Source organism: Dreissena polymorpha, chromosome 6 (assembly GCF_020536995.1).
Source record: "Dreissena polymorpha isolate Duluth1 chromosome 6, UMN_Dpol_1.0, whole genome shotgun sequence".
NCBI classification, from domain to species: domain Eukaryota; kingdom Metazoa; phylum Mollusca; class Bivalvia; order Myida; family Dreissenidae; genus Dreissena; species Dreissena polymorpha.
Window position 1 is genome coordinate 48,326,509 of NC_068360.1, and position 27,187 is coordinate 48,353,695.

The 27,187-nt window shown below is 36.4% G+C and overlaps 1 protein-coding gene across 6 annotated transcripts in view; it reads left to right on the forward strand.

Moving 5' to 3' along the window:
- Positions 1 to 27,187, forward strand: part of LOC127834201 (myosin-VIIa-like) — a 96,898-nt gene that overhangs the window by 28,156 nt on the left and 41,555 nt on the right. For all 6 annotated transcript variants that reach the window (XM_052359849.1, XM_052359854.1, XM_052359853.1 and 3 more), the window contains exons 3-12: positions 3,661 to 3,921; positions 5,966 to 6,150; positions 15,845 to 15,966; positions 16,635 to 16,878; positions 19,738 to 19,904; positions 20,799 to 20,878; positions 21,660 to 21,919; positions 22,714 to 22,924; positions 24,329 to 24,464; positions 26,563 to 26,669. In XM_052359849.1, the coding sequence (XP_052215809.1) occupies positions 3,661 to 3,921; positions 5,966 to 6,150; positions 15,845 to 15,966; positions 16,635 to 16,878; positions 19,738 to 19,904; positions 20,799 to 20,878; positions 21,660 to 21,919; positions 22,714 to 22,924; positions 24,329 to 24,464; positions 26,563 to 26,669 (1,773 nt within the window). The remainder of the gene's footprint in view (positions 1 to 3,660; positions 3,922 to 5,965; positions 6,151 to 15,844; positions 15,967 to 16,634; positions 16,879 to 19,737; positions 19,905 to 20,798; positions 20,879 to 21,659; positions 21,920 to 22,713; positions 22,925 to 24,328; positions 24,465 to 26,562; positions 26,670 to 27,187) is intronic.

Below are 27,187 nucleotides of genomic sequence, written 5' to 3' on the forward strand. Positions count from 1 at the left end.
TTTTTCTTGTCTATTTTGTGTAATTGTAACATATTTTATCAATATATTACAAATAAACACATATAAAAAATCGTATATACCCGCTTTAATTAGCAAAAATATACATCTCTGAAACTACCTTGTTTAGGTGTGACTTACTTGGTATATAACATTTTATATTGGCTCTCTACTTCGTTAGATAAAATCATGACCCTGGGGTCAAAAATGGTCAAACCCATAGATAAAATTGACTTACCAGGTATATAGCAAAATAAACTTTAAAAATTCTTTCCTCTGAAACCACAGAGACCAAAGGTTTAATATTTGGTATGTAACATAGTATTGTCTCTGGTTACAAACTTTGTTAAGATAATGCCCAGAGGGTCAATTTTACTGGCCAAACCCAATGGTCAAATTTTGTATGTACCCTATAAGTCTGTTTGTCTGTAAGTCTATGCAAAGTTTTTAAGCAATATTACTTTGCCATTTATAAATGAATTTTTGAAATAACTTCTCACAAATGTCCACAATGATAAGACGAATTTACCATGTGTCTTTTATAACACCCGTCTCCCTAAGCTCAAAGGTCAGAGTAGAGGTCAATGGTCAAATATCTCAGACATTGCCTTATATTGATGGATTTCAAAATAACTTTAAACAAATGAAACCCTTCATGGTTATTGAAATAATTTCCCATTAATTGCCACTAATGGCCACAATGAAGAGACAGCATTTTGTGTGTTAAACCTGTTTGCCTACCTCAGAAGTCATGGCTACTCTATTAATGGACACAGATTGAATATTTTGAAGAATCAGCTTGTTTGGGTTTATTCTTTGTGATTCATAATGAAATTTTAAGATAACTTACCACAAATCATGACTTTGAGCAGACTTAAGTGGGTCATGTATCACCAGACTTATTACATCAATTTAAGGTCAAATTGACACTTGGAGGTCAAAAGTCAAATATGGCCCAAAACAGCTCTTTTAACATGCATGGGCAGAATTTTAAGACAAAACTGGAATGAGTGGGCATCTGTGCCCTTTGGATACATGTTTTGGTAATTTTACAACTTGCCAACCGCTGTCTGTTATCTAGTGCATAATGCACAATTTTGTGCTTTTAGGCTATCACATATCACTTGTGAAACTTTAAAACTATCATCAAATCAGTACCTGTTCTTGCATCACTTTAATACCTGCGCAGCAAAATGCTGCCATTCGTTTAATTGAGTAAGGTAACAAAAGCGTTTGAACTCAAGAGTCTTATGGATGAAATGACATTTATGATGAAGTAGGTATGTTTGTATATCGACATACACACGATTTGGAATTGAATGTACTTGTGAATATCAGAATATTTTAATACATTATAATGTTTGAACACTAGTTTTGATATTCATTGCCATCCCCTCTGAATAGTGATATTTTGATGTGATGTCACTTCTTTATATACAATCAGATGTAATTTATAGTGCATCATCTAGTAAAAACTACAAATGTTTTACGATGTATTGTAACCGCTACATTAAAATCACGTTGAGAAAGAGTAATGGTAATATCTTACACCCATAGAAAATGTAACTTCATCGTAGCTGTAATCTTATATTTTATTAATGTATATCTATTGAAGTTCTATTGAAGTGCTTTGTGGTAAAAAAAAAATATTATATTGAACAACATATATCATCTTTTGTAAACTGACTTTTGAAAAAAAATCCAATAATAAAATAGTTTATGTCTTATTTCCTTCTTCAAAGTCTTAGTGCCCTTGATTACACCATGAGTAGTATATAAGATGCAAACAATCAATCTAATTTGACATACGTATTTGAGCAGTTCAATATGATTGATTTTTACAGTTCTATGAAGTCTCCCTTCACATAGTGATTGATTTTGAGCTCTGAGTTAAGATTTCTGTCTGTCTATACAAAAATAATGATAAATGTCTGGAAAGGTAAACTGTCAATAAACCAACAAGCAGCTAGCGTTCATTATTGATGACTCGATTTTATAAGCCCTGTTCAAGACTGCACCTTCTACATTGGTAGGAAATTGAGGAGATTTATGGACTCTTAAACTATTGATAGACCTTGTACAAATAACAAACAAGCGTTAAACGCAATCTGTATTTACACCTTACTACTTTTTCCGCCCTTACCCACGATAAACATTTTATGACGTGTAAAACTTAAGTCTTTATATTGACATTTTTCTATATACAGATTTTGAAACAAAACAAACTCATCTCCTGTGCAAACTCAGTGAATATATAAGACGGTATTGCGTTAATAAATGAAGGTAAATTAAGTTTCATGCTCTGGTGAGACTATTGCTCTTGTTGGCCATTGAAATGAGCAATAAATGGTAAATTTAAATGCATAAAGTAACAGGGATAGAATTTCATTCATTAAACTGTTCCATATTAGGAGTACTTAGGTTTAAACATTTTAGTTTGAATACTTGAAGCGGTAGCAGAAAGAATGTCAATTAACTGCTTAAGGTAATAAAGTGCATTGTCTTCAAGTTGGAATATTAATTGTCATTTAATTTGCTAGAGTTTGCCTTTAATTTTCTCAAATCTGTAACCATTTAATTGGAAGAGGTGGTCTGTAATCATTGACTTGTCTAGAGTTGACCTTAAATCAGTAAATTGTATTAAGTTGGTTTGAAATCATTGCATTGTCTAGAGTCAGTCTTGAATCATTGAATTGTCTACAGTTACTGTTTGTCTTGAAAAGTTAATTTGTCTAGAGTTGGTTGGTAATCATTAAAATGTCTACAGTTGGTCTGTTATTATTTTATTGTCTAAGAGTTGGTCTGAAATAATTAAATTGGCTAGAGTTTGTATGAAATAATGACAATTTCTAGAGTTAGTATAAAAACATAGAGTTGTCTAGAGTTGGTATGAAATCATTGAATTGTTAAGAGTTGGCCTGTAATGGCAATTTAAAATCATAAAGAATGAAGTAAGTTAACCACATTGATTATTTAAAAAAAACTACTGTAATAACAATCAAGTATAAAGATATCCGAAAGACATTACTTTATATGAATTTAGACATCAGAAAACTGAAGATATTTACCATCCCCCATCTTTCAATAATTACCCACATTAAAACATTGCTCAAGGGTATTTGAAATGCTCAATTAACCATGTTGTTTGACACAAAAGTGCTGACTATTTATTCATATAAGAGACAGTGTTTTCTGTCTGTTTAACATCAATGTATTATAATGTATTGTAATTTAAATCACAAAGCACACATTTATTCTGATGTGTAGCTTTTTGTAGCAAATTAGTGTCATTCTGATTTATTGATTGACTGTTCAATTTTACCCAATATGTCTCATTTTAAATAGTATTAGAATGACAGTCATCAGTAAAATTGTAAAACATGCAAATTGTCATAGATTTTGTTACCACAAGGCCATAAATATTAAATTTCTCATAAGTATACAACATCTGCAGATTTTAAAACTATTACAATAGAAGAATTATAGATCAATGTGTGGCCATGGTATTTTACTAAGTTGTTTAACAGGAAATTTATGTAACTCTTATGGTAGGAGGAGGGAATTAATAAAAAAGATTTTTAAATTTTGAATAAAAAATAAGCTGATATTGAACAAAAGACTAAAATAAGCAACCAACCAATTTTATTTTGGTTTTGTTTCCAGGGTGACCATGTATGGCTGGAGCCCAAGGTCAAGGGTGAGTTTTCAGTGTCAATTGGAGCGATCGTCCAGGCGTCAGACCATGGCCGCATTCGGGTTGTTGACGACAATGGCAAAGAGCACTGGATTGACTCAACAATGCAGATTCGGCACATGAACGCGACGTCTGTCAACCACATAGAGGACATGATTCTGCTAGGTGACCTCAACGAAGCTGGAATTCTGAGAAACCTTTTCCTGAGATACTCGGAGAACAAGATCTATGTACGATTGAACAACTTTTCTCTCTTTTTTTCCTATGTTTACCTATAATATGTGTCTTGTTATGTGAAAACTGGTCATAATGCATGTGCATAAAGTGTCGTCCCAGATTAGCCTGTGCAGTCCACACAGACTAATCAGCGACGACACTTTCCACCTAAACTTGATTTTCGGTAAGGAGGAACTTCCTTGAAACTAAAAATACCATTAAAGTGGAAAGTGTCGTCCCTGATTAGCCTGTGCAGACTGCACAGGCTAATCTAGGACGACACTTTACGCACATGTATGAAGCCCAGTTTACCTATTATATGAGCCACACTCTGGGGGAAAACTTTGCTTAATGCATGTGCTGAAAGTGTCATTACATGTAAGCCTGTGCAGGCTGCGGTAAGCCTGTGCAGGCTGCGGTAAGCCTTTGCAGGCTGCACATGCTGATAAGGGATGAATTTTTCCGCCTTCATGGTAATTTATGTTCCAATGAAAATCCATTTTATGGGAAACGTGTTGTCTTTGATTAGCCTGTGCAAACTGCACAGGCTAATATTGGACGACACTTTTTGCACATGAATTAAACCCAGTTATCCCAGATGGAGGCTCAATTGATCTCAATTCTTTTACGATGAAAACGTGTACAGATAGTATATTTTTAGCTCGACTATTATATATGATATATATATATAGTGGAGCTATCCTACTCACCCTGGCATCGGCGTTAGCGTTAGCGTGCAAATGTTAAAGTTTGCGTACTACCCCGAATATTTCCTATGTCCTTTGACATATTGCTCTTATATTTTGCATACTTCTTTACCAACATGACCCCAATCTATAAACAAGAGCAGACAACTGTATCAAGCATTTTGACAGAATTATTACCACTTTTATACTTAGAATATGCATATTATTGATAAATCTATGTTTAAGTTTGCGTACCACCTAAAATGTTTTCTATGTCCTTTGACATATTGCTTTTATATTTTGCATACTTCTTAACCAACATGACCCCAATCTATAAACAAGAGCAGACAACTGTATCAAGCATTTTGACAGAATTATTGCCCCTTTTATACTTAAAATATGCATATTATTGATAAATCTATGTTAAAGTTTGTGTACCACCCCAATTATTTCCTATGCCCTTTGACATATTGCTTTAATATTTTGCATACTTCTTTACCAACATGACCCCAATCTATAAATAAGAGCAGACAACTGTATCAAGCATTTTGCCAGAATTATGGCCCCTTTTATACTTAGATAATTGAACAATTTTCTTAAATTGCCATAACTTCTTTATTTATGATCGCATTTGATTCATACTTTGACAAAACAACACTTACCTGACATACCACAACGCACTCCACCCAAACCATCCACCATGCCCCACCACAGAATCCCCCCCCCAAATTGTTTTTATTTTTTCCTTATTTTTGAAAGATCATCTTTTAAATGACCACACACCTACATAATACCCCCCCCCCCCTCTCCATGATGGCTTAAGTTATACTGTCAAGCACTCAAATAGTCGAGCGCGCTGTCCTCTGACAGCTCTTGTTTATACTCTGGGCCGTAAATGACTATTATAGTTATTGCAAATGATAAGCACAATATCTCTGAATGTTCCAAAGATCATGTTGAAGACAGAGTTTTTGCTTTTTTGTTGTAATTACCAAAAATAATCCATTTGCATTACAGATAAACAGAGTTTCATTTTTAGCGAGGCTGTTTTCGGAGAAAACCCCGAGGTTTTGTCATAGCCTGCTTGTTCGTCCGGTGTCGTGCTTAAACCTTTACATTGGCTCCAAAATCAAAGTGCTTCCACCTACAACTTTGAAACTTCATATGTAGATGCATCTTGATGAGTTTTGCACGCCACACCCATTTTAGGTCACTAGGTCAAAGGTCAAGGTCACTGTGACCTCTAAAAAAAATAAAATCTGACAAGCTTTCTCAGCCGAGCGTGGCACCCGTTATGCAGTGCTCTTGTTTAATTAGTGCTCACATAGCAATATTATCAAAAGTAACATGCACAAGTCTTGTTTTCTTTTAGACCTACACAGGCTCCATTCTGGTGGCGGTCAATCCGTACCAGATCCTGCCAATCTACACGCCGGAGTACATCAACGATTATCGGGACAAGAAGATCGGTGAAATGCCTCCCCATATCTTCGCCATTGCTGACAACTCTTATCACAACATGCAGAGATACAAACACGATCAATGTGTCATCATCAGGTAGGCAATCAAGACTAGGGTGTTTTGTTTCTTCTTTATAAAAATCCCAAAAAGGCATTTACTCTAATTGAGGAACAATTACAAAATTCCCAATTGCCGTCCCAAAAAAAATACTAAAAGGAATGAAAGTTGGGTTTGTACCAAAACAGCATATTATGCAAGGGAACAAATAAAATGAGAATTGAAACTTACATTTCAAGAAAAGGCATGTTAACGAATATTAAAATGGGTTTGCGCAATTAATTTCCAAGCAATGAAAAAGACCCATAATGCCCAGTCTGCAGATTTCATGGCAAATTTTCACAATTTCGATATTTTTGCTCAAATTTTTCCTCATTGGCTAGGAACCAGTACTTTTCCCAATTGGGCAAAAAAATCACTTCACAACTTTGAGGTTGCGGTAACAGTCTTCGAAATTAGCTTTGAAAAGTTACATGCCAGTCTGGCCAGTTACTGAAGCATTTTAACATGCCCAACATATTTTTAACATGCCTGAACTTTTTTAACCAATAATATAACAACTGGCTGCAGAGTGACATTGGCAATGTTGACATGAGAACCGCTGCTCCCTTGTCATTGGCATAGGACTCTCCTATGTCCAATCCCTTTGTCAAGTTTGTAAATGTCAACAAAGTCCCTAAAAGACTTATTTGGCAATATAATGAGCTGTTCTAAATTTGATAGCTTATTTTTCATAGTCAGATTTCTTCAACTAAATTAGACACCTGGCTGCCTTGGACTCAGACACATCTTGAGTAGAACTTGAATTTTGACAGTACTACGCTCATGTAGTTTGGTTTTTTCACTTTAATTATACCCCCACAAACGAAGTTTAGGGGGGTATACAGGAATGAGCTTGTCTGTCTCTGGGTCGGTCCGCTCTCTAATTCAAGTTGTTTTTTCAGACGATCTTCACCAAACTTGCTCAGATGTATCTCGATGATGTCTAGGTCAACTTCGAATATGGGTCATGCTGGGTTAAAAACTAGGTCACGGGGTCACTTAGTGCGTTTAAAGTATTGAGCATGGTGTCCGCTCTCTTATTCAAGTAGTTTTCATCAGAGCTTCACCAAACTTGGTCAGAAGTTGTATCTAGATGATGTATAGGGCAATTTGAACATGGGCCATGCTGGTTCAAAAGCTAGGTCACAGGGTCACTAAGTGCATTTTAAACATTGAGCATGGTGTCCACTGTTTTTTGTGGAGACAACATGCAAAATATACTGTGTCAATGCTGCAATGTGGGGGTATTTGTCACGTCTGTGACAAAGCTCTAGTTGTTTCAAGTTTAAGAACACTTGCACCTTCGACAAAATTGCACAACTTTTCTGTGGGTGTCACTGCTATGTCTGTACACCAACTACAGAATATGCCATTTTTCTACTGGAGCCACGGTCGATTGTTACACCAGTGCTCTTAAAAATAGCGTTCGCTGGTGTCTTCGTACCATTTCTTGGCTTCCTTTTTCTCTAAATCATTGTCAATTTCCGTTTTTGAAGTGCTTTACCAGGCATAGCCCCATCAACATACCTTAGATACTGCATAGCCTCTTTGTCGACAATGACATTTGTTGACATTGACGAAAACGGAAGCACATGACTTGATTGCAATAATCGATTCATAAAGCATCTCAATTAAATTCTAGAGAAACTATGGATAAGAACCAAATGTTATCGAAATTCATCGGTCAAAAACAATAACGATGACGTGCGCGAGCAGGTGCATGTTGTTAAACCGATCAAATTACATTGCTTTACAACTTCCGGCAAGGTGTTTGTTCGCAAAATTGAAAAAAATGTTTGCAAATATCAAGAACTACCGTACTTATGATTTTTTTTGTAAACTGTCAATTGGCTTCAATAAGGTGCATTTTTGTATGTGCCAGGCAGTAAATTTACTTGCCACGGGCAATCGGACGTGTGCTTATTTCGAAGACTGTGGTAACTTAATTGACATGTAGTCCACCAAGGGATTGATAGGCCGTAGGTTTGATACTCCGGAAGGGGTCTCAAGATAACCCAAGAGTCTATCGTTGTAGTGGTTGCACCCAGAAAATGGACTTGTCTCATTTAGATGGGTTTACAGTTCATATAAATATTAATATATTTATACACAGATGTTTTGAAATTGATAGAAAATTTAACCATTCATTGCATAATCAGGTCACTCCTAAGTTATTAGAAGGGGGTTTTCCAGCTATTTCGGGAAAAGGAGTCTGGTCAAATTGGGATTTTTTTAATCGATAAAAGCGGTAAAATTGGGATTTTTTTATCGACATATTTAAGGACCAAATTGGGATTTTTTATCAACAAAAACAGGTCTTTTTGTGGTCATTTTGGATAAAAATCAAATAAATTATTGGTATATATTGTGTAGGTTGTTAAAAAAACATTGAGATATATAGAGTCTACTAATCATCTTATGTCATAAGACACTTCTTTCTAAAAAAAAAAAAAAAAATTGGGGGTGGAAATTGTTTTTTTATAAATATTTTGGCTTGGGATGGGGTCCGTTTGCTTTGGGATCGGGTCCGTTAACGGCCTTTTTTACATAGCAGAAAACTCCCTGATAAGTCAAAGCAGTCTTATATAAAACATTGAGCTACGCTTGTTCCTACAAGTGTACTAGTTTACTCTGAAAAATTGTCAGCTCTGTTGGCCGTGCCATGAACTGCGATGCCCAACCCTTAGTTTTAACTCTTTCAGTGCTGGAACCAAATTTTGAAGGCCTTTGCAAACAGTTTGGATCCAGATGAGTCTCCACAGAACGTGGCGTCTCATCAGGATCCAAACTGTTTGCTATTCTGATAGTATTCTTTGAAAAAAATCGAAGAAAATGCAGACTACATTTTAGCAGACGACAAATTTCCCTGCATGCAAAGGGTTATTAGGCCTCAAAGGATTACTATAATTATTGTGGAATGGTTACACAGGCAAGCATGGTTGGCATTAACCTATAATTTAAGTACCAGGTTACATAAGTGTATACTCACAATTACCTCATGTAACTATCTAGTAAAAATATGATCCAGAAATTGCATGTAATTGCTCCTAAATAATGATAGCTGCAAATGTGATGAAGCACTCACCGGTATGTGGATAAGTTAACTATTAATTGCTGCTCAGTGTAATATATGACATTGGTTGACAGTGTGCATGTGTCACGAAAAGAAGACTTGTTCATGATTCATGTTTGTTGGCATGCAGTTGATTTATAGATAGGCCATATTGAAGGAAGCTTCCAACTAAAACATACTGTAATGCTTAGGACAACTTTTCTTGTGTGTTCTCGTTTATTATTTAATATGACACATGTATGTTTTGGATTGCTCATATAGTGTTATTAGAGCACATTAAGTGAAAACCTTTCTGTTTGCTAGACTGTGTTAAAAGCCTCAACTAATTGGGACACTTTCAGTCTATTTTATTAAAAGAGCAGGTACGTGGGGTCTTCTAAAAATTAAAAGACTTGAACATTGCCCCAAGGAGAAATCAAAACCATGACATGGAAAGACACACTTTTTAGTGAGTTACCAATTAAAATTATAAATAATTTGATTCTTGAGTACAAATGCCTGTGTCAGACAAATTTGACTAGCCTGTGTCAGACAAGTTTGACTAGCCTGTGTCAAACAAGTTGGACTAACCTGTGTCCAACATGTTGGATTAGCCCATGTTAGACAAGTTGGACTAGCCTATGTCATACAAATTGTACTAGCCTGTGTCAAACAAGTTAGACTAGTCTGTGTAAGACAAGTTGGACAAGCCTAATGCAGAGGGAACCAGACATGCACCAAATGTACAGGGAACCTGACATGCACCAAATATACAGGGAATCTTGTGTGCTGGTGGGCAATTACATGTGAAACTCATTGTGGTTTAAGGGTTAATGGGCATGATGATGTTATACAATGGAGCAGTTTGTTTCATGTACCATACACAGGACACACACTAGCGCTGGTAATATACTTTCTCACAATGCCTGGCAATGTTAACAGAGATATTGCTATTTAAGGAATGCTTCATTTAAATTGTGCGTCATAAGCCTAACCATAATCAACCACTGTTAGGGTAATATGTCTATGGGAATACAAAATACAATGCAACTACACAAACACTACAAGGAAATTCTTGTTATTATCTGCTACTTTTATACCCAATCACCACTAACAAATTAAAAGGCATTCATTGTTTACTAAACAAAGTATTACTTTTTATGCTCTCCGTAAAAATTTGGGGGGAGCATATAGTCGCCGCTTCGTCTGTCCGTCAGTGTGTCCGTCCGTGCAAAATTTTTGTCCGGGCTATTTCTCAGCAATTAATGACCGGCATTAAATTAAACTTTATGGCAAGCTTCACTACCAAGAGATGTGCATATTATCAGCCGGTTCTGGTCGGATGGTTTTTTACAGAGTTATGGCCTTTGAAATTTTCCATTAACTGTACATATAGTGCAATTCTTGTCCCCCCAACTACTAAACATTTCTTTTTATCTGAATATATAGTGCAATATTGAGACAAAAAAAAAACCTTCGGGGAGCATTACCCGTCTCCGACGGTTTCTTGTTTTGACATAGCGGTGTACATTTTTTCTTGATATTCTATAATAGTCAATATACATGAAAGCTGTGTAGCACGAATATTTTCATATATCAGAATTTTAGAGAGATCCACTAATTGAGTGTATTATTTGGTCATATTCCCAATGATTTAAAGTGTCCTTTATGCCCTAATTCAGTCCCATAACTCTCAAGTGATGGTATGACTTTAAGATGTGCAGAAATATAGCTTTAAAGTATAGAAAATAGTTTGAGGTTGTAATTTTCATTTAACTAATACCTTTATTGTAGGTTTTCTTTGTTTTACGTAGTTTTTATCAATATTTATTATGCCCCCCCTTCAAAGAAGAGGGGGTGTATTGTTTTGCACATGTCGGTCTGTCGGTCAGTCCGTCCGCCCACCATATGGTTTCCGGATGATAACTCAAGAACGCTAAGGCCTAGGATCATGAAACTTCATAGGTACATTGATCATGACTGGCAGATGACTTCTATTGATTTTCAGGTCACTAGGTCAAAGGTCAAGGTCACAGTGACTCAAAGTAGTAAAATGGTTTCCAGATGATAACTCAAGAATGCTCATGCCTTGGATCATGAAACTTCATATGTACATGGATCATGACTAGCAGATGACCCCTATTAATGTTAAGGTCACTAGGTCAAAGGTCACAGTGACTTGAAACAGCAAAATGGTTTTCTGATGATAACTCAAGAATAATAAGGCCTAGGATCATGAAACTTCATAGGTACATTGATCATGCCTGGCAGATGACCCCTATTTATTTTCAGGTCACCAGGTCAAAGGTCAAGGGCACAGTGACAAAAAACGTATTACACAATGGCTGCCACTACAACTGACAGCCCATATGGGGGGCATGAATGTTTTACAAACAGCCTCAATGTTTGAACAGTATAAATCGAGCAATCTTGTTTACCATTATCTGTTTTATGTAGTTTTGCTCTATATTTACCAAAAAAAATACATGTCAAGCATTAATATACTTTTTCCCAATTTAAAGTAATTATGCCAAAAATAGTGAAAAAGGCCTGAATATTTGATGGCTTATATACTGGCCTTTCCAACACTAATATAAAGATGTTCACACATATGGTGATGGTGTGATACAACAGGCTGTTTGGAGTGACTGTGCCCAACCAGGGTTTTTTTTTACTAAGAAAGTGACGCCGATATTCGGCGTCTTCCCCTACCAGAATTTTTCCCCTAAAACTACCATTTCCCCTCCAAAAATATAATTTTTCACCAAAATATAATATTTTACCCCCAAAGAAATGTTTTTTCTCTTTTGGGAAGTCGACAATTATCCAATTTGTACCATGTACAATGATCTCGCTCTCGCTCTCTCTCTCTCTCTCTCCCGACGAACACTCAAATCTGGGAATCCCAGTGATTCTATATATAGCTCTTAAATTACGTCATGAAAACCGGGCAACTAATATCGTATTAATCATGTGACTATTTTACTGGATTCTGGTCTTGTGCGAGAAGGGTGTTTCGTCAATTAATTACCGGAAACCAGTCGAATTTTCATCCGGGTTATGTGAAAGCCAAGATTTAAACGTTAAAACAGAAAAAAGTCTCAAAATTGGCGTTCATACACGAACAAAATAAAACATTCGGACTCGGAAAATATTAATTGCGTTGACGCATTTTTTAAGAATGAATCATCAAAAACCGTTGAAACCTAGCAGGATTCGGAGGTACATGTAATCAACATCGATTAATAATGTCGGATTATTGTGAAAGTGAAAATAGACAATCGGCAGCTGCCGCACCTTTCCCTTCCAATACTGTAGCAGATCTAGATCGTCAACCCATTCATCATGAAATTTAAATCACAATATTGACATCGTTCCCCGGCCCCAGTTGAAAACATTTCCCATTATTAGATCTACCCCTGCAACTTTATTTAGGACTGACTTTAATATCATACTTGTTCATGTGTTTAAGAACAAAAAGGTAAGAGAAATGCCTCTTTTTCAAAAAAAACCCCTGAAGTCTGTAGGCGAGTTATAGACATTGAAATGAACAGTTTTAATTTTTTCCCCAAATATGTCTCTTTCGCGCTCGATTTTCCCCTTTTACCCAGCGTCCAGCGTCTTCCCCTTTTTCTAAAAAAACCCCTGCCAACATAACAATAGGCGAGTGCTTCTGGTTGACCGGTTATCCGTATTCAGAACCAATTATGTCCCATATTGGGTGTACACATTACATAGGGTATGTTATATCCTATTCAGCAGAGGTGCAGAGTTTTGTGGTGAAAACCTTGTGAACTTTTCATTACTTGATGGCAAATAACCTTATATGTACCTTAAATCTTACAAAGAATGTTTATTATATGTCTACCACATTCTATAAATCAGCAGTATTTGACCATTACACAATATGGTATGGTCAGATTGGGTTGGTGCATTATGTATTTGTAAAACCTATATATTTACAATGGCCTGTTAAAAATAATGATATAAGCATAGGGAGATATTTGGAATGATTAGGTGCAAAACTGTGCCATTTGTCAGCAAAACTTGTGCATAATACAAGGTTACAAGCAAAAGCCTCATGCAACCAGCCACAGTGTTAATGAATCATGATTTGTTTTTTATCTGTGAATTTTCTTCAGATCTCATGTGGGTATAATCAACAGCCCTCTTCATTTTCTACTTTGCATAAACCAATGTCTAATTCCCTTATGCAACAGTATGCCATTGTTTAATTCGCACATGCCACATATTGCCATTGTCTTATTCGGCCATAATATTACCACATGCTGCAATAGACCCTTTTCACAATAGGCCAAAATTGATAGAGCGCAAAGTCACTTGACTCGCACAACTCCAGAATGAGGCTGAACGTGTATCCATTTACAATAAGTCCCACGCATCGCCGCATCTGATTTAAGTCTTTCACTCTTTTGAACATTTGACGATGTAACGATTTAGAAAACACAATATGACATTGTCAGAATAATTAATAAATATGTATGTCAACAGTTTAAATGTCAATACATTAAAAAAATCTTGATTAAAGTACTTATTTTCTTCATTTTGCACACATTTGACTTTCTTTGTTAGAGCTTTTTTATCGCGCTATTTGAATAAAGATTTATCTTGTTCATTGATAATCTGTGGTATAATGACCCCTGTGCTTAGCACAAACCCATTATCTCGTTATGATCAGATACTGTGCAGACAAATACTAATTAACACCATGGTGTCATAAACCACCCGTGGTAGATGCCTGGTCATTAACATCATTTATGATACCCCGATTGTCTTAACGTGGTAGTAGTGTTTCGCAGTCATTTCTAAGACTTATGTAACCCAAAATACTCTAATTAAATACTGAATTGATATTAGCCAGTTTAATCATAATAATACAGTAAATGCTGTCCATTCGTCCTAGCCATATTTTTCACACAGGTGGACTTTCGTTCCTATGTTTTTGACAACCCGAACATTGGTGCCTTCGTTGTTTTGACAATGCAGATAATGGCTCCCACATAATTTTGACTGCCCGACATTCGTTCCTTTTGACAGCCCGGAGATTCGTTCCTAAATAATTGCTACCCCGGTCATTATTATCCCATTTAAAAATAAAAAATATGACACTCTTGGCATTTTATTCGGTATTTTAATGTGTTGTTATTAAAATAGTTTGTTTATATATATTTTTTTCTCATACTTTGTGTAATACTTTATATTGTTGTAAGACTTGATCGTGATCATGAGAATGATAACGTTAAAAATATTCGAATATATCTACTTACACTGAGATCTGTAATTTGCAAAAACTTGTAGAAATCGGGGCTTGAAAACTATGTAGGAGCGAATATGCGGTCTGTAAAAATTATTGTTGGAACGATTTTTCGTGATGCGTGGGAATAAATGTCTGGGTAGTAGTTGCAATAATCCAACTCCCAGCTCTTGACCCTCCGGGTCGCTGGCGTGTTGCTGGTAGCTGTACGCATGTACTTATAAAGGCTCAGAGCATTCAAGAAGAACTAGTCAGGGTAATTAAAACAACGAATGAATGAATTTATGTCCGCCTTGTAAAAATTATCGTAGGGTCACGATTGTCCTTTTAAAAGAATGTTCGGATACATAATTAAGTGCTTGATAACTATACAATTGAAATATTTATAAAATGTAATGCCAAACACAAAACCTATTTAGCGGTTACCAGTAAAATAAAACTCCGCCATAACGTAGTCTTATAAAGAGTGTTAGTTAGTGTATAGAAGAACACAATTAAAACAAGCATTTTCGTTGACAACAACTGGGATAAATAATGTTTCCAAAAAATACAGACAAAAGAGATATATTACAAAAATTGACATATTTTGCACTCATAATCACGTTTAAAGAGAAATCAAGGTGCATGCAGACAGTTCAGTTTGCTCCACGTTCGTTTTTTTCACCTGTATAAAAGAATTCTTCAATATTGTATTTCACTGTAATAGAAAATTAATTCAAGTTAAAAGAAAAATGACATAATATTTAAATAGTGTCATGTTCTTTGCATTTTATATTGCTTTAACTTATGATTGAGTCAACACACATCTTACACGTTTGATCGTCCATGAAAAATAGTACAGACCAACAAATCATATTTTTGAGAATTTAAGTTATATAATAACGTAAACGACTTAAGAATATATTTGTTTTGTGCAATTATCAATGCTTATTTTTCAGACCACATTTGTTCCGATGATCGTGCGTATCTTGAATTTTAATAAAGATGAAATAAAATGTATATATATACACGTGTACACTAGTGGTACTAAAAACTAAGGGAATAAAAATATGACTTAGGTTAAACCACTCATCAATGTATTGACTAAACAACACATGCATGTATGCATATTTGTTTGCCGTTATTTTAACCAGTGTCAGTGCTCATGAAAACCTCTATTGTAATTAATACAAATCAACTGGTTTATGATCATCAATATTCTAAGCCAACGATCTATACACATTCAGCCTCGTTCTGAAATTCAACGCGTCACGTGATATCTAAAAATAGCAACAGCGGTAGTATTGTGAAACTGGTCTATTGTATAACTCCCATCCCTCTTTTTTTGCTAACGATTCTCTAATTCCCATATACCTCGTTTCCAGCGGTGAGTCCGGGGCTGGTAAGACCGAGAGTACCAAGCTGATTCTGCAGTTCCTGGCCGCTATCAGTGGTCAACACTCCTGGATCGAACAACAGATCCTTGAGGCGAACCCCATTTTGGAAGGTAAGGCCTGAAAAATGTGTTTTTCTGGGGGAAAAAAAAAATTGATTAATTTAAAGCAATACAAACAAACTTAAATTATTGGGTATTAGATGCCAATGTGTGTCGGACATTCCAAAGGCTTTCTGTTTTAGGGGTATGCTACCCACAAGTTATTGAATGTGAGAAGTTTTGTTTTCATGGGCAGCATCTGTCTCCCTGCTTCAAAGGTCAATGTCACACTTAAAGTTTGAAGGTCAAGTTTGGCCATAATACAGCTTATCCTGACTGTAACTTTGTCATCTCTTGTCTCCTTATCTCAAAGGTCAACGTAACACAAGTCAAATCAATTTTGCCATACCATAAAACAGCTTGTTTTTGACATAAATGGATTTCTTAGACAAAAGTTCAATATGGAGGACTCCTTGTGCTATGCAGTCATGTCTTATTCCTTCCTTTAAAAATAATGGGTCGATGGCAACATTAAGTAAAGAAATAGGACATACATCTACCAGCTTCCACCCATTTAAGTAACCTGTCTGCTGAAAAATGTCAAAGAAAAATTCTGTTTAGAATAATTATTAAGAACTAGACTGGCACAAGAATTACATACTTTCAAAATCCTATACTATTAAGTTGGCCTACATGAAAAAAACGCAATTTTAAACCTACACCGAAAAAACTGTATTCAGCCTTTGGGAACGCAAAGACGATACGCAATGACAACTCGAGCCGCTTTGGCAAGTACATCGACATCCACTTTAACCAGCGCGGCTCCATAGAGGGCGCCCAGATCCTCCAGTACCTGCTGGAGAAGTCGCGCATCGTACACCAGGCCCATGACGAACGCAACTACCACATCTTCTACTGCATGCTCGCCGGGATGACCAACGAGGAGAAACAGAAACTGCATGTCAAGACCGCCACTGACTACTGGTAAGTTGCTAGGAAATAATAATAACAAGAGATAGCCAAGCACTGGTGAGATGCTCGGAAATAATAATAACAAGAGATAGCCAAGCACTGGTGAGATGCTCGGAAATAATAATAACAAGAGATAGACAAGCAATATGGTCCCCTACCTGTGAAACTCCACCTTTGTTAGTAATAATTTTTTTTTTATTAGCTCATCTATTTTTTGAAAAAAATTATGAGCTATTGTCATCACCTTGGAGTCAGCGTCCGGTTAAGTTTTGCGTTTAGGTCCACTTTTCTCATAAAGTATCAATGCTATTGCATTCAAACATGGTACACTTAATTCCTATCATGAGGGACTGGGCAGGCATAGTTAGATAACTCTGGCATGCATTTTGACAGAATTGTGTGTCATTTTTATGCTTAGAAAATTGAAAATTTTGGTTAAGGCATACATGCCATACGTCCCGGATTGTCCGGGACAGTCCCGGAAATTAAGAACTTGTCCCGCTGTCCCGGAAATCTGTCAAATGTCCCGGAATTTACAAAATCCATATATACATGTACCTTATCTTAGGCTTAACTGCACCTCGAATCTGTGTATATCTGCAGCGTCTCCATGACAATGCCTACCCGAATAGGCAGACTACGCTACGTGTCAAAATCGATCAATTAACAGGGGTCCTGTTATCATATCGATTGTCTCACGTTCGCGGTCAAACCAAAAAGGCGGCATTGTTTAATGTGGTTGTTAATTGACTTTAATCTACTACGTCATTATTACCCGCTGCGTAAGGGAAAAGGATAGTTGTTCACACATCTGAAGTCCAACATTGCTGAGTAAAAAATTAAAAGGAGTTTATGTTCGCACGTTACTGTTTTGTTGTATTTGTTTTATTGGGATTGGTTGTATGTATTGTGAATTGATTTGAGTTGACGATCTAACGGTACTGTATTGTTGTATTTTATATTATATAAATGTTATAAATGAATAAAGGCGTATCAACAACTACGCGTTACACACCGGTCTTAATAACAATAACGCAGTGACGACACCATCTATGTTTAGAACGCTTACACTGAAAACACGTGGCTTGTATCTAGTAACGGAAGTAGTAATGTTTAATTTGACGTTAATAGATCAAGTGTATTTCGGATAGGCTTTCGAACCTTTGCAATTAACGATGCGAAACAACAAAAAAACGTACCCAAAATGCATATGTCTATAAATATCGCTACATTTTATACATGTCCCGGAAAATCGGCAAAAGTCCCGGACATTTTAACTCAATGTCCCAGAATTGGTCTGAAAAATTATGGCATGTATGGTTAAGGTTTGTGTTTAGGTCCATTTTATTCCTTAAGTATCAAAGCTATTGCTTTCACACTTTCAGCACTTCTTAACTATCATAAGGGGACTGTGCAGGCAAAGTTATGTAACTCTGACTGGCATTTCGACAGAATTATGTGCCCTTTTTATACTTAAAAAATTGAAAATTTGGTTAAGTTTTGTGTTAAGTTCCACTTTATTCCTAAAGTATCAAAGCTATTGCTTTCATACTTGCAACACTTACTAACTATCATAAGGGGACTGTGACGGCAAAGTTATGTAACTCTTGACTGGCATTTTTACGGAATTATTGGCCCTTTATACTTAGAAAATTGAAAATTTGGTTAAGTTTTGTGTTTGGTCCACTTTACCCCTAAAGTATCATGGATATTGCTTTCATACTTGGAACACTCACAAACTATCATAAGGGGACAGTAAAGGACAAGTTGCATAACTCATTTTCATTTTTATGGAATTATGGCCCTTTTTTGACTTAGTAACTTTGAATATATGGTTAAATTTTGTGTTTAGATCCACTTTACTTCTAAAGTATCAAGGCTATTGCTTTTAAACTTAACTGCCATAACTTCTTTATTTATGATTAGATTTGATTGATACTTTGACAAAACAACTCTTAGCCCCCCCCACCCCAAATCCCCCCCCCCCAAAAAAAAAGTTTTTTTCTTTCTCAAAGATCATATAATAAATGACCACCACACCCTGACACTATATCCCCCCCCCAACCCAACCCCCCCCCCCCCCCAATTATTTTTTTTAACATGGTTAAAAAACACAAATATTTTTGTGTATTGTATTATTTTATTTTTGGAATACTGTCCAACCATCCCACCCAAGAATCCCCCCCCATAAAAAAATTGCATTTTTTTTGCATGTTTAGAAGAAAATGTAATAAATGACCACACCCCACACTATACAACCCCCCTCCACTCCATCTCCTCCTTCCTTTGTGATTGAAATTGAGATAGGTCCCTTCACCTTTAGGCGGTGCTCTTGTTTTTATTTGTTGCCATAGCAACCATAATTCTTGAAGTAGGAACAAAATAAATTGACGTGCATAATCTCCATATTGCCATCTGTCCATTTTTCAAGTTACATGAAAAAAATATGAAGAACTTTTAAAGTAATCGCAGGATCCAGAAAATTGTGACAGACAGATTGACAGACTGGCGCACAGAGCGCAAACCATAGGTCCCCTCCGTTTTCACTGGTAGGGGACAATAAAAACAAAGTAATGATGCACGGTTTGTTGGGGTAGATCCGATATTCAATCCGTCTTAATTCAACAAATTTACTTTGCAAACGGAGAGAAAAAGAGACTGCATGTCAATGATATCTACAACTGACCATTGATTAAATACTGGCCAAGGAGCTCTGGTGGTAAAGTTCTGGAGTACGAATCTGAAGATTCTTAGTTTGAATTCCAATCTTCCATGATTATTAATTTGTCCTAATGTGTACCTAACCCGTAAAGAGTTAAACTTTGTGAGCATAATAGCGTAATAGTCTGTGTGTCCGTTTTCCTTGCCCAGGTACCTGACCCAGGGTGGCAACACAACATGCGAGGGTCGTGACGATGCGGTGGAGTTTGCAGACATCCGTTCTGCCATGAAGGTGCTCATGTTCGGTGACAAGGAGGTGTGGGAGCTGCTCAAGATACTGGCCGCACTGCTTCACCTGGGAAATCTCAAGTACAATGGTAAGGATGCGTCTGGGAAATCTCAAGTACAATGGTAAGGATGCATCTGCGAAATCTCAAGTACAATGGTAAGGATGCATCTGGGAAACCTCAAGTACAATGGTAAAGGATGCATCTGGGAAATCTCAAGTACAATGGTAAGGATGCATCTGGGAAACCTCAAGTACAATGGTAAGGATGCATCTGGGAAACCTCAAGTACAATGGTAAGGATGCATCTGGGAAATCTCAAGTACAATGGTAAGGATGCATCTGGGAAACCTCAAGTACAATGGTAAGGATGCATCTGGGAAACCTCAAGTACAATGGTAAGGATGCATATGGGAAACCTCAAGTACAATGGTAAGGATGCATCTGGGAAACCTCAAGTACAATGGTAAGGATGCATCACTCTAAAAGTACAATGGTAAGGATGCATCACTCTAACAATACAATGGTAAGGATGCATCTGGGAAACCTTTAGTCCAATGGTTAGGATGCATCACTTTAAAAGTGCAATGGTAAGGATGCATCTAGGAAATCTCAAGTACAATGGTAAGGATGCATCTAGGAAATCTCAAGTACAATGGTAAGGATGCTTTGTACCCTCTGACTATTTTCCGAATGTAGCACATTCTGGAGTACCGGTAAGTCTGTTGTTTAAAGAACAGTTTCACAGTTTTGGCCTTAAATCCGTCTTTTTATGAGTTTTTTTTATCTGTAACTTTTGTTACTATTTTATTCAAATTTATGAGTGTAATGGTTCACATAAGATTCTGTGAACATTTGCATCAGAAATCTTTTGTTTATGAAATATTAATAGATTTTTTTTCTTGACTGCCAATTTATCATAAAATATGCATTTCATTTTGTGAAAATGATTGTGCTATTAATGTGTATGTGTTTCTGATTTCAGCCATTGAGATGGACAACACAGACGATGCCAGTGAAATTAGGGACATCTCTCACATAGACAAGATCTGTTCTCTCCTGGAGGTTTGCATATTTTCCATGTCATTAATATTTAACAACTGTTGCACGGTCCTACAAATGAAATGTTTTGGCTCCTAGTATGACAGATCCATCAAAAATTATAACCCCCACAATGTAGAAAAGAAGGTTGTACTGATTCATGTGTATATCTTTCCATCTGTCCGTCCTTATACAAAGTACTTCTTCACTTTCTAACTTCCATTCTTCAAAGTTGCAAGCAATGTTCCTTTTGACATGAAGTTGAGCATGTGCAATTTGTATTATTCTTGGTAAAGCCACTTTCAACTTGCACTTTCTTTAAAAACATAATTTTAACACTATGACATTTTGCCTTTTTATTGCAACTACCATCATGTGGGAAATGGGTTTGGGTTTGGGTTAATACATCATTTCTTTAACGTGCTTTATTAACCCTTTGCATGCTGGGTAATTTGTCTTCTGCTAAAATGTCGTCTGCTGAATTTCTAAAATTAGCATTTTCTTCGATTTTTTCCAAAGAATACTATCAGAATAGCAAACAGTTTGGATCCTGATGAGACGCCACGTTTTGTGGCATCTCATCTGGATCCAAACTGTTTGCAAAGGCCTTTAAAATCCGGTTCCAGCGCTTAAAGGGTTAAATAACTGTTAACAAATGCATGTATTACATATTCAACCATTCCTTAGTAAAAAACAACATACACAATCATGCAAACAAACACTACATCATTCCATATAACGAACATAGTTCACTAAACAAATACATGTAATACAACTATAAGTCATTTTACTTTTTGTCTCATAGTTCAACAGACAAGACCTCATAGATGCTCTGACAACAAAAACCATCGTAACGAGGGGTGAAAGTGTGACTAGCGCGATGGGTATAACCCAGTCCATGGATGTGCGTGATGCGTTTGTGAAGGGGATCTACGGTAGAATGTTCATCTGGATCGTTGAGAAGATCAATACTGCCATCTTTAAGCCTAAGACGGACCCGAAACATTACCGAAGCTCTATCGGAGTTCTGGACATTTTTGGCTTTGAAAGTTTTGATGTGAACAGGTAAAGTTGCCTGCTTGTGACCCTGGTTATTATTCTTCGAAACAGGGAAAGGGTGTGTTTGAGTTATCATTCTGTTAGTCTTTTCGTTGTCCTGAGTTTGTGGTGCAACTTCCTAGTGATCAGTGTTCCAGAGTTAATTTCCCTTGAATATTGCTTTTAAAGCAGTCAGGGAATATCATAGTCACAATTGTTGCAATGCTCTAGTTATAGCTTTGAAATAAGTTTCATCTGTTGTTTTATCAAATAATTTGGATAAATTACTGTATATGTTTAGATTTCTTTGTGTTAAATTGATTTTTCAATGCAAACTTTTAAAAATAATTTAAAACTTGTTTAAGATACATGATTGAGTTTGTTCATTATATACTTGTTCAGTAGGTTATTGTTGTATAAAGAGAATTTTATCTTGCTAGGTTTCTAGAAGTGCTAGCTTTGCTACTTAAAATATATTAATTTGTTCAATGCTCTGGGAAAACTGGACTTAATGCATTTGCGTTTTTTGTTTGAAGGGAGTCTTTTCTAAACAAAAATTCAGTTTCGGTGGAAAGTGCCGTTCCTGATTAGCCTGTTTGGACTTCACAGGCTTATTTGGGAAGATTCTTTATGCAAATGATTGAAGTCTAGTTTTCACAAAATGAAGCTCATTTAATGTTTTTACTTCTCCTTACCAGCTTTGTGCCCTTCCGCATAAACCTGTGCGGACTGCAATATACATTAAGCCCAGTTTTCCAAGCACTGATTGTAATTTTCTATCTTCCAATGTAAACGCACATATTTTTGTTTCTCGTTCGCAGCTTTGAGCAGCTGTGCATCAACTACGCCAACGAGAACCTGCAGCAGTTCTTTGTGCAGCACATCTTCAAGCTGGAACAGGAGGAGTATGACAACGAGGGCATCAACTGGCAGCACATAGAGTTCGTGGACAACCAGGAGGCACTCGATCTCATTGGGCTCAAACCTATGAACATCATCTCGCTGGTCGACGAGGAGAGCAAGTTTCCAAAGGTACAGGTTGAGGTTTAGCCTATTTGTGTTTTATTCTGAGAAATCTGGGCTTAATGCATGTGCGTAAAGTGTCGTTCAAGATTAGCCGGTGAAGTCCGCACAGGCTTATCAGGGACAACACTTTCCGCCTTAACTAGATTTTTGTGTAGATGAGACCTCCATTAAACGAAAAAAAATACCATAAAAGCGGAAAGTGTCGTCCCTGGTTAGCCTGGTGCGACTGCACAGGCTAATCTGGGATGACACTTTACGCACATGCATTAAGCGCCGTTTTCTCAGAATGTGTCTCATTTATTGTAGCTCGATTGCATCGAAAGCCAAAGGCTTATTGAAATGCTCTTGAGTTACTTTTTGGGTGTCCATTTTGTATATCTATCAGTTTGGTGGTTCATGCACACTTCCTTTTCATGTGGCGAGGGTAAGCAGGTAATGGCCAAAGGAATGTAGGGTTTAAGGTGCTTTTATTGAGTGAATTGTGTTGTGTCTATTGAGAAGACCCCAGACTCATATTACTATTACATGATAAATGATTATAATCTATCATTTCTTGACCTCATGCTAACAAAATAAGAGAAGAGGTATCCTATCAACATACAATATTTACATGGGTCTTCATCAGTTGATTGTCCTTTAAGTGTAGAAATGGTCATTTCTGCTTTGCCTGAAACAAAGCGGTACGGGGTATCAGTTATGTTTGTGATTCCGGTCCAATGATTTTTGGCAAAGTTATAGGCCTTGGGCTTAACAATGTTTTCTAAAATAGTTGCTATTTGCAGCTCAAACACAGGTCTTGATTATTAAAAAAATAATATTACATTGTTATCATTAAATGTTTTTAAATGATCATCTCAGAAAATGTAATAACAGCATTTACAAGTCAGTGTTCAGCTTGCTCGGTTGGTAGAGAACTGTACTGCTAATAATGTCCTGGTAACATAACTTGTTTGATGATTTGACATAAAACTATTCTTCCAGCCATTTTACATGCTAACTGTGACTCAATTATGGCAATTGTCAGTTACCAGCATAGGGTATGCATACTAAGTATAGGTTAACCAGGTTACCAAGGAGAATGGTTAATAGGTTAACCCTTTCCCACTTGGAAGCAAAGTGAAAATGGCTTTGTGCAAACAGCATAAAACCAGAACAGCCTGCAAGTAACTTGCAGTCTGATCAGGTTTTATGCTGTTTGCTACTCATCAGTGTCTAAGGTTTGGAGATGAAGCCTTAATAACTTGAATATAATAAGAAAGGTCTTTAGTATTACTTTTAAAGGGACAACACATAACTGAAAATACGTATCTGATTGGAAAAGAGTTAAAAGACCACACCATGACTTGTATAGTTTGATGAAAATGGAAATAAAATCCAAACATGCAAAAACATGAAATGGTTATATTTCAGGGTACAGACCAGACCATGTTGAACAAGCTACATCAGACCCATGAGAACAACAAGAACTACCTGCGACCGAAGGCTGACATCAACCGGGTGTTCGGCATCAACCACTTTGCAGGAGTCGTCTTCTATGACAGCAAAGGTCTGTAAACGGTTTGAAATCTCTTGCTAGCTGATGTTATAATAGTATTTGTTGCTGATTTTTATGTCCCCCACCACTATAGTGGGATCATATTGTTTTTGCCCCGTCCGTTGGTTTGTTTGTGTGTTTGATTGCCCCAACTTTAAACATTTGCAATAACTTTTGCAATATTGAAGATAGCAACTTGATACATGTATTTGGCATGCATGTGTATCTCATGGAGCTGCACATTTTGAGTGGTGAAAGGTCAAGGTCATCCTTCAAGGTCAAAGGTCAAATATATAGCTTCAAAGCGGCGCAAAAGGGGACATAGTGTTTCTGACAAACACATATCTTGTTTAAATTCTGACTTTAAATAAATCGCATCCAAGCTAGTTTGATTTTTTTGTGTTGTACCTTTTGTTTTTTTGTCCAAAAATTCAAAGAATTTTAAAAAGTGTTACCCTAATGAAATATATATAGTGGAGCTATCCTACTCACCCGGGCGTCGGCGTTTCAGTTTCCTCTCCCGTTAGCGTGCAAATGTTAAAGTTTGCGTACTACCCCCAATTTTTCCTATGTCCTTTGACATATTGCTTTTATTTTGTGCATACTTCTTAACCAACATGACCCCAATCTATAAACAAGAGCAGACAACTGTATCAAGCATTTTGACAGAATAATAGCCCCTTTTATACTTAAAATATGCATATTATTGATAAATCTATGTTAAAGTTTGCGTACCACCTCAAATATTTTCTATTTCCTTTGACATATTGCTTTCATATTTATGCCCCCCTTCGAAGAAGAGGGGGTATATTGCTTTGCTCATGTCGGTCGGTCGGTCGGTCCGTCCGTCCGTCCACCAGGTGGTTGTCATACGATAACTCAAGAACGCTTGGGCCTAGGATCATGAAACTTCATAGGTACATTGATCATGACTCGCAGATGACCCCTATTGATTTTGAGGTCACTAGTTTGCATACTTCTTTACCAACATGATCCCAATCTAGAAACAAGAGCAGACAACTGTATCAAGCATTTTGACATAATTATGGCCCCTTTTATACTTAGATAATTGAACATTTTGCTTAAATTGCCATAACTTCTTTATTTATGATCATATTTGATTCATACTTTGACAAAACAACACTTACCTGACATACCACAATGCACTCCACCCAAACCATCCCCCATGCTCCACCCCAGAATCCCCCCCCACAAAAAAAATAAATTTGAAAGATCATCTATTAATGACCAAAACAACCACATAATACCCCCCCCCCCCCTCTCCATGATGGCTTGCTTTATACTGTTAAGCACTCGAAAAGTCGAGCACGCTGTTCTCTGACAGCTCTTGTTTGGCTTCTGGTCAGTTGACCTAGGTGATCATTAGATGCTTGTTTTTAAATGGAAATGATTGGTCTATATTGGAATTAAATACCACTTATGGATATTTCGCTTTTCAATTATAGCTCAAATATAATTGTATTCTGTATTGGTAAACAGCAAGCAACAATTTTGTCCAACCTGTATGTCACATTGTTTATGGAAACCACTTTGTTCTAGTGTGAAATTAAAAGCATTAAACTAAAGGTGGAAGTGTCAGTTTGTTGGTATTTTATAACTGTTGATACAGTCTGACATCTTTAGCTTCATTACTCAGCATTACTCAGGGCTTTATCTCTTCAATTTGGGAATGAGACCTATGCCGATAAAATTAGGAATTTGTAGTTTAAATTAACTCGTTATTGTATTTTAAATTGTATGTTATGTACATATTAAGTCATTGGTGATAAAACTTACATAGAGCAGTAAAGTCTAAATACAAATATTTTATTAACATGGATATTACAATTTCAAAATTGTTAATTTCTAGCCTTTATAATGTGAATCTGGTAAGAAAGGTCTTTAATTAAATTTGACTTTCTGAGGGACTAAAAATGCATTACAATATATTTCTTTAGTTGCAAAAGGGATTGGATATGGGACAAAAGACACTTGCAATTGGAAATATAATGACTATAAAATCGGCCAAAAAAGCCCTGTTTATTATCAAATTACCCAGTATGACTGAGTATTGTACCCCACGTGACTCTGTATTTCCACTCTCTGACAGGGTTCCTCGAGAAGAACAGAGACACTTTCTCTGGTGACCTTCTACAGGTCATACAGAACTCAGGGAACAAGTTCGTGGTCACTATATTCAAACAGGATATCCTTATGGTAAGACAATTGACATTTAGTCCAGCAATTTTGAGCTATTGAAAAGCTAAGACGCGATCATTACAATTTTGCTTTGTTAATTCTATGAAATTTATTCAAATGTGTGTGTTAGAATCAATTTCTACCCACATATACTGCACTGTTAATTAAGTTTGTCAGGTATAGGCATCCATATCTATCCAGTGCATGTGTTTATCTGGAGCCCTGTAAACAGTAAAACACTTGAATTTAATGAGAGAAATTCAATTTGTTTTTTCTGTAACCTTGTAAACAGATTTATTGATGACTCGTGATTGGTTGGTTGTTTGGTGTGTTGTTGTTGTTTTTTGTTGTTTTTTTTTGGGGGGGGGGGATTGGCAGACTTTTCATTTAAGGATTTCTTAACAATAAGCTTTATGTGCAGCAAAGTATTAGCTCCATTCAATTAAGATCAGGAAACCCATAATATTTTTATATGTATACCTATTTTATCTTGCTGATAGTTTTAGCTCACCTGATCACAAAGTGCTCATGGTAAG